This window comes from Clupea harengus, chromosome 24 (assembly GCF_900700415.2).
Source record: "Clupea harengus chromosome 24, Ch_v2.0.2, whole genome shotgun sequence".
Taxonomy (NCBI): domain Eukaryota; kingdom Metazoa; phylum Chordata; class Actinopteri; order Clupeiformes; family Clupeidae; genus Clupea; species Clupea harengus.
Genome location: NC_045175.1, coordinates 1,310,240 through 1,318,753, shown reverse-complemented (window position 1 = coordinate 1,318,753; position 8,514 = coordinate 1,310,240). Strand labels below are relative to the sequence as shown.

General features: G+C 47.0%; 2 protein-coding genes across 2 annotated transcripts in view; one reads left to right on the top strand and one right to left on the bottom strand.

Moving 5' to 3' along the window:
* The window catches only part of man2b1 (mannosidase, alpha, class 2B, member 1), a 13,919-nt gene extending 10,143 nt beyond the window's left edge, over nucleotides 1–3,776 (top strand). Inside the window, exons 18-23 of the mRNA XM_031561895.2 lie at nucleotides 1–61; nucleotides 711–791; nucleotides 1,136–1,360; nucleotides 1,865–2,014; nucleotides 2,485–2,587; nucleotides 3,070–3,776. The exon at nucleotides 1–61 is cut by the window's left edge and continues 27 nt beyond it. Coding sequence (XP_031417755.1) covers nucleotides 1–61; nucleotides 711–791; nucleotides 1,136–1,360; nucleotides 1,865–2,014; nucleotides 2,485–2,587; nucleotides 3,070–3,176 — 727 coding nt within the window. The 3' untranslated portion in view covers nucleotides 3,177–3,776. The remainder of the gene's footprint in view (nucleotides 62–710; nucleotides 792–1,135; nucleotides 1,361–1,864; nucleotides 2,015–2,484; nucleotides 2,588–3,069) is intronic.
* A 504-nt stretch (nucleotides 3,777–4,280) lies between these two features.
* On the bottom strand, nucleotides 4,281–8,422 carry LOC116219374 (tRNA (guanine(26)-N(2))-dimethyltransferase-like; the record flags this gene model as incomplete). Its single annotated transcript, XM_031562654.2, has 7 exons — nucleotides 4,281–4,854; nucleotides 5,454–5,568; nucleotides 5,701–5,820; nucleotides 6,010–6,086; nucleotides 6,421–6,529; nucleotides 7,899–7,984; nucleotides 8,282–8,422. Coding segments are annotated over 7 exons (723 nt in total), but the record flags the coding sequence as incomplete, so codon positions are not given.
* Nucleotides 8,423–8,514: the final 92 nt, after the last annotated feature.

Here is an 8,514-nt window from a genome sequence, read left to right as displayed (position 1 = left end):
GTTGCAGTCTGAGCCCATCGCTGGCAACTATTACCCCATCAACTCCCGTGCCTTCATCAAGGTGAGCTCCTCTGACGGGTCCTGGGAGACGCCAAGGCAGTCTGTACTAGGGAACTGTAGTCTTTTATCTCAGTGTCTGCTTCATTGCAGGACAGTGTACATTTAAGAACTCAACAGAATATTGGTATATGCTTGAGATGGTCACAATCGGTCTGCCTGCCTGTCTGTCTTTACTGTATGTACAACCATGAGTCTTGGTGATTTGATAGTCCTTCACCTCGCCACTTCAACACTCATGCTTCAAAGCTCATGATTACATTTTGTAAGAGAGGAAATATCGATACACTTGAGTATTGCAATATTATGTATTGTGATATTGTATCGATTCTCAGAAACACTGCATCGATTTTTAATTAATAGCTTACATGCAAAGATTAAGATGAATCTATCCTGTGCCATTTAACTCTTCCACTCCCTTGGGCAGGAAGTCTATGCATGTGGTGGTGTGTTTTTTTTATAGTATGACAATTTTCCTAAAATTAGATATTGACTTGCTTACAGCATTGCAATATTTTGCAATGTATTGAATCGGAACCCCTGTATTGTGATACATAGTGGATCGCCAGATTCTTGCCAATTGGCCTTACCACTGGTATTTTTTTTTCATGACAAAAACAAACAGGGAGTGTGTGTCTTTGTGTTTGCCTCAGGACAAAGAGTCCCAGCTGACAGTGGTGACTGACCGCTCCCAGGGGGGAAGCAGCATTGTGGACGGCTCCTTGGAGATCATGGTGAGGCGGGCAGAACGGCCCCTGCATCAACACAACAGCAACATTGGCCCCAGGTGTCACTAGCAGAGAGAGACACCAGTCATTTCACACTCAGAGCACAGAATACAACATATAAACCATCCTTATGGGATATTCCTCTTTGTACGAGAACTACGTTTTAAATACCGTGTTTTAATGAATGTCTACAATTGGCCCTGTGTGGGTGACGTGTACATAAATGAGTTTACGTCCCTATGTATGTTTGTGCATGTATGAACAAGTATGTGGTATTTCCATACATATTTTTGGCATGCGTTCATGTCCGTGTGTATGTTCATGCATATATCGGTTCCTTCCACCCGCAGCTGCACCGGCGGCTGCTGTACGACGACGTGCGTGGCGTGGCCGAGCCCCTCAACGAGACGGGCGAGGCCGGGGCGGAGGGGCTGGTTGTACGCGGGCGCCTGCTGCTCACCCTCACGCCCCCCGACACGGCGGCCGACGCCCACCGGCCCCTCGCTCAGGCCCAGGTGCTGCAGCCGCTGCTCAGCTTCCAGAAGGGCCCGGCCCAGCCCAGCACACGCCTGCAGGTGAGATGGGGGGCGATGGATGGATGGATGGATGTTTCTCTCTCTCTCTCTTTCTTTCTCCTGAAGCAATTTTGGGTGGGTGGGTGGATGGATTGATTGATGGATGTTTTTCTCTCTCTCTCTTGAAGCAATTTTGGGTGGGTGGATTAATTAGATTAATGAGGGTGGTTGAAATGCAGGCAATAGGACTCATCACTGTAATCACTTGCATTCTAAAAATATACAATTATAATGGTGCTATAACAATTATGTTATTATGACAAATGTGTGGCATTGTATTATTTATGTAAAGGTTTATTGCTGAGAAAGCATGACATCTTTCAGGAGTCATAATTGGTTACTCGTACCGTAAAACTATGCCACAGGCAGGTCAAATTAGAGGACTTTTATAAGCTTTCCTAATTAGATAATTAATTTCCTGCCATTTATTCTAACCTCCAGTGTTATGTGCTGGAGCTGTAGTCTCCGGTAATGATTTAGCCTGTGTTCTCATCTCTGCTGTAGTTCTCAGGCCTGCAGGCTGCGCTGCCCCCTGCTGTTCATCTGCTGACAGTGTCCCAGTGGGACTACGACTCGGTGCTGCTGCGCCTGGAGCACCAGTACCAGAGCAAAGAGAGCAAAGCATTCTCACAGCCCGTCACTGTTAACCTGCAGGTTAGAGAAACACACACACACACACACACACACACACACACACACACTCTCTCTCACACACACAGACACACATACACATTCTCTCTCTCACACACACTGTCTCTCTCACACACACAGACACACATACACATTCTCTCTGTCTCACACACACACACACATTCTCTCTCTCCCTCTCACTCACACACTCAGTCTGTCTCATTCTCTCAGCACCAGTTCACAAAGAACAAATCAAGCCAACAATCAACTCTTCACTTTTAACTTCACACACAGACACACACAAGGGGGGGGGAAACCTACTCAACCTCTTAACTGGACAATACAATCTCCAAACACGGCAGGTCATTCCAACCTTTGCTGTGTCTCATTAAAGTTTGTGAGTGAGTGGAAGGGGAAGAGGAAGGGCATACGGTTGTTGTTGTTGCTGCTGCTGCTAGTGTCCTGAAAGCATCCTGCTGTGTCTCTCTCCACAGAAGCTCTTCTCCAATCTGGAGGTGCTGGGGGCCACAGAGATGAGTCTGGGGGCCAATCAGTGGAAGAGTGAGATGAGTCGCCTGGACTGGAGACCCAGCTCAGGTAACTCCCGGTGGCCAGTCACATGGTCAGGCCCAACGTGATTTTTGACTTGGATTAATATAGTTAAAGGTGTAGTCCCTGAGTTTATTCCAATAGACCTTTTGTCCCAGTCCTCTAGGATCACCTCATAGGGGGTTATGAATCTTTCTCTGTAATAAGCACTAATAAGATGTCTGTTCTGTGTGCACTCAAAAATGCCAGAATCATGGACTGTACCTTCAATATAGTTCGTTAATTGGCATTTGGATATTTGTCACACGCGTTTTATTCACACGTATTTGGCTGGAGCTTGAGACCCTTTGCTCTTTTTCTTTCACCTTCCCTCGTTTTTTTCTTTCCTTCCTTCTTCTTCTCTTATTCACTCATCACGCACATAGCCTGCTCTAAATCTGTCTCAGCGCACCCTGGGTTCTCAAGTCTGTGTCAGATTGACCTTTTCCAGGACGTATTTCATGGTTTCTCCTTGTTCTCCGTGATGACAGATGCGGGGGCGCCCCCGCCAAAGCGACCCGCTGACCCGTCGTCGTTGGACGTCACTCTGCACCCGATGGAGATCCGCACCTTCTTGCTCCGGGTCTGGCAGAGCTAGCCAATCAGGAGCTAGCAACACACAGAACACCAATCAGGAAAAATCCGACACGCTTGTCACGACTTGCCGCCAACGCTGTCTAAAGAGGGGTCAGCTTGACCTCTCTGTCTGTCTGTCTCACCTGGACTTCAAGGATCCTCTGCTATTTTTCAGCCTCATCAGTGTAATTGAACACAATGTACCCTCCAGGGGATGGCAGGCCGTCTTTGGTTTCATACATCTGTTGTAAACCCATTATTATTATTTTTGGCCATTTGAAAAGCTGCCTCAGCAAATCTCGTACCGGAGAACTTTTTGTGACGATAGAACGGGGGGCCTAAGAACATTCTTTTATAAACTACTGTGACATCTCTGCAGATTGAACTATTGAGGTATATAACACTGCAGCTTTAACATCACACGAAAACATTCCCCAGAAGAACTCCATGCAACAGTCACCCCACACACACACACACACACACACTTAAAATCTGTCTCAAACTCAGTGATTATGATCTGTGCAATAGACATTTTTGTGCCTTTTTTTTAGATGAGTCCCTCTTTTAGGTGATTTATTTTGTAATTCTTGCCATTTTTTGTAATTAAAATGATCAAAAGTGATTTATGTATTCTGTCATTACTAATATATTCAAGTGTACAAAAATGTTGAGGGGTGCCCACCACATACAGTGCTCGAGCGGCGTGGCGTCATGAGGGTATAATGTCAGTCCGCAGAGCTCCAGAAGAACACTAGCCGCTCAGACGCGTGTTGGCTGGCAGCGGATACCACAGATTGGACTGAGATCCGGTCTCAAGGCAGACTAATCCGTTTAGGTGAATTTATCCTCCGATTGGATTTCTACTGAGGTCTACCTACAATTGTTTTTCTAGTAAATTCTGGTATGTAATTTGCCTGTAGCTGAAGGTCATTTGGGTGAAAAAAGAAAAGCTTGTGTGGCCAGTGTGTTCCCCTGGTCTAATGCGTACGATTGGAAGCTATGAGTCAGAGTCTGCACAAGGGCAGCATAGTGACACCTATAAAAATAATCCAGTCTGATGCCACGAATCAGTTTGCATAACGAGGTTTCCTTTGGGGAACCCACCAATACTGACGGAGAGGAAGAGTGAAGGGGATCTTTTATTTGCCGATTTAAAAAGGGGAAAACTGAAAACAGGAAAGTTAAATTAAACAGTACAATCCCCTATCTGTACATATGAAAAACACATGTGTGTTTAACTCCGGATACATCCAACACAAAGACCTTTTTCTCTCCGTATCATCTCCATTTCACCACGTGCTTGCGAGTTGACGATTACTCCACCTTACTGTGTAGTCCTCCACACAAACATCCAATTGAAATGCTGTGCTGCCAGTGGTGTGCAGACACACAAGCTGAATACCTCAGTGGCAGCCAAGGCTAGCACATCAACTTGGTTGTTTGCCGCTTGCTGTGTCAAGGATTCTGGGAAACGTAGCCATGAGAAGAGCCATGCTAGCTTTGAGATCAGCCTTACAGAGGTGCGTGTGTGTGTGTGTGTGTGTGTGTGTGTGTGTGTGTGTGTGTAGTCCATTGTGTGTGTGTAGTCCATTGTGTGTGTGTGTGTGTGGTCCATTGTGTGTCCCTCACTCCATCTTATCAGCTTCATCGGATGCCGACTCGTGAGAATAGCAGCATTTGTCTCCATGTGTGCATGTGCCCTGTAGAGAGAAAGAGAGAGAGAACTGTGTATAAGAGAGAGAGAGAGAAAGAGAGAGAGTGAGTGAGAGAACTGTGTATAAGAGAGAGAGTGAGTGAGAGAACTGTGTATAAGAGAGAGAGACAAAGAGAAGAGTGCTTGCATGTGTGTGTGTGTGAGTGAGAAAAAGACAGAGAGAAGAGTGCTTGCATGTGTGTGTGTGAGTGAGAGAGAGACAAAGAGAAGAGTGCGTGTGTGTGTGTGTGTGTGTGTGTGTGTGTGTGAGAGAGAGGAGAGAATGTTCCTGCCACACAGCTGTTGTGAATTCCATGAGCTGTAGTCATGCCAACACGGATGAGGAATCTGGGCACTCAGTGTTGCATAAGAGGATGAACTGGCATGAAAGAGTGTTTGTATGTCATCGTTTTGTACTGTATGAGGTGTGTGTGTGTGTGTGTGTGTACCTATGCATTCAGTGCACAGTAAAAAAGGTCTTTGTGTGTGTAGAAGGTCTATGTGTGTACAAGTGTGTCGACAGTGAGGGTATACTTGGTACTTACTTTGTGTAATATGTTTAGTGTGTGTGTGTGTGTGTGTGTGTGTGTGTGTGCGCACCCTCACCTTCCTGAACCTCTTGCAGGGGAAGTTCTTGAGCTGGGACGCGTCTGTGACCTGGTTCTTCCTCTTGTTCTGGCACAACTTCCTCTTGTCCTCGAGCTCACTGGATATCCCACCACTGTGGAGAAACACCAGAAGAACAAGATGAGTGATTCAATCAATATCACTGCTAACAGTCAAGCCAACTTTGAATATGAATTGAATAAGAGAAGATGATAGAATGGCATACTGAGTGGAGTGGGTGGCCCACCTGTCTTTGGCCCGGGCCTTTGGGCCCCAGTTGGCCTGAGGGTTCTCCTGGAAGCGCACCAGGTGCCGCTTACGAGACTGGGGATTGGCGTCTTCCCGCACGTCAAAGCAAGCCTGCAGACTGGAGGCGGGGGTGAAAGGGAAACAGAGTAAAACAGTGTGAGAGAAAAGGATGAGAGAGCAAAATAGAAAAGAGGGAGAACAAACGGAGAGAGAGAGAGAGAGAGAGAGAGAGAGAGAGAATGGACCTAAGTGCACTTAGTGCACTTTAAGGAGCTGAGAGGAGACGGGTGTCCTCCGCTGCACTCACGTCGGCTCCGTGGAGAGAATGCGGAACGCCGGGCTCGTCTCGGACAGCCTCTCCCGTTTCACTGGGTTGGCCTTCTCCTGAACACACACACACACACACACACACACACACAGACACACAGACACACAGACACACAGACACACAGACACAGCAGTCTTTTATTAAAAGGTCTGTATAAATAAAAAGAGGCCATAGAATGGGCTGAATTCACAACAAAAAGCCCAGACAAAGTGTCTCATATTAAATGTAGAGAAGCACACACACACACAAACAACACACACACACACACACACACAAACAAACACGATCTGGAATAGTTCCCCTGATGAGGTTTGAGCTTGGCCTATATAAGTTCTGTGGAGAGAAACCCCAAGAGGGGGGAGGAGGAGGAGGGGAGGGGGGGGGGGTTACCCAGCAGCGCAGGAGGTCCCAGATCACGCCGGGTGGGGCGTCGGTCTTCAGGCCGTTCCTGCTGGCGTGAGACATGGACACCCTGTAGCCTGCGTGGAGCAGGGCGGACCTGATGGTGAACACAGAGTGTGTTTAAGTGTGTGTATGTGCGGGAGCATTTTGCGTGTTTTTTGTGTGAAAGAAATCCCAACCATATATGTGTGTGTGTGTGTTAGAGAGTAAGGGTGTGTGTATAGTGTTAGATATTCAGTGTGACATGTATTCAGTGTGACATGTGGTAATAAATAGACATGGGCAGATGGTGTGAATAGAGCGTCAGACTGGGTGTGCACATGTGACAGGGAGTGAGTCAGTGTGTTTGGGTGTGTAGTCATAGAGAGTGAGAGAGAGTGAGTCAATTTGTTTGGGTGTGTAGTCATAGAGAGTGAGAGAGAGTGAGTCAGTGTGTTTGGGTGTGTAGTCATAGAGATTGAGAGAGTGAGAGAGAGTGAGTCAGTGTGTTTGGGTGTGTAGTCATAGAGAGTGAGAGAGTGAGAGAGAGAGAGAGTGAGTCAGTGTGTTTGGGTGTGTAGTCATAGAGATTGAGAGAGAGTGAGTCAGTGTGTTTGGGTGTGTAGTCATAGAGAGTGAGAGTGAGAGAGAGAGTGAGTCAGTGTGTTTGGGTGTGTAGTCATAGACAGTGAGAGAGTGAGAGAGAGAGAGTGTGAGTCAGTGTGTTTGGGTGTGTAGTCATAGAGAGTGAGAGAGAGTGTGTGTAGTCATAGAGAGTGAGAGAGAGTGAGTGAGTCAGTGTGTTTGGGTGTGTAGTCATAGAGAGTGAGAGAGAGAGAGTGTGTGTAGTCATAGAGAGTGAGAGAGAGTGAGTCAGTGTGTTTGGGTGTGTAGTCATAGAGAGTGAGAGAGAGTGAGAGAGAGTGTGTGTAGTCATAGAGAGAGAGAGAGAGTGAGTCAGTGTGTTTGGGTGTGTAGTCATAGAGAGTGAGAGAGTGAGAGAGAGAGAGAGAGTGAGTCAGTGTGTTTGGGTGTGTAGTCATAGAGATTGAGAGAGAGTGTGTGTAGTCATAGAGAGTGAGAGAGAGTGAGTCAGTGTGTTTGGGTGTGTAGTCATAGAGATTGAGAGAGTGAGAGAGAGTGTGTGTAGTCATAGAGAGTGAGAGAGAGTGAGTCAGTGTGTTTGGGTGTGTAGTCATAGAGATTGAGAGAGTGAGAGAGAGTGTGTGTAGTCATAGAGAGTGAGAGAGAGTGAGTCAGTGTGTTTGGGTGTGTAGTCATAGAGATTGAGAGAGTGAGAGAGAGTGTGTGTAGTCATAGAGAGTGAGAGAGAGTGAGTCAGTGTGTTTGGGTGTGTAGTCATAGAGATTGAGAGAGAGTGTGTGTAGTCATAGAGAGTGAGAGAGAGTGAGTCAGTGTGTTTGGGTGTGTAGTCATAGAGATTGAGAGAGTGAGAGAGAGTGTGTGTAGTCATAGAGAGTGAGCACCTGAACTGGAGCATGGCTGGAGTGTTACAGTGCACTGTGCTGCACAGATGGTCCAGCGCGTAGTACAGAGGGACATCAGGGAGCTCCTGAGCCACACACACACACACACACACACACACACACACACACACATTCAGCATTGCTGTGTTAATCCTAATCTTGTTCATCTTATCACATAACGAGTTTTGCATTGTTCATTTTATTAATAATTAAACACAACATCAATTTCAACACTGTGTGTGTGTGTGTGTGTGTGTGTGTGTGTGTGTGTGTGTGTGTGTGTGTGTGTGTGTGTGTGTGTGTGTGTGTGTGTGTGTGTGTGTGTGTGTGTGTGTGTGTGGTGTGTGTGTGGTGTGTGTGTGTGTGTGTGTGCACTGGAGCACCTCTGTCATCATGCTGAGCATGCCCTCGATGCGTTTCGACGTCCCAAAACGAGACGGGTTTGTGGACACGGCCGACAGCACCTTCTGGACAAACTCTATATCATGGATAGGATCCGCCCAGATTGGCCCTCCGAGCTGAGGAGAAAGAGAGAGACGGAGAGAGAGAGAGAGAGAGAGAGTGAGAGAGAGAGAAGGGGAGAGAGAGAGAGAGAGAGAGAGAGAGAGAGAGAGAG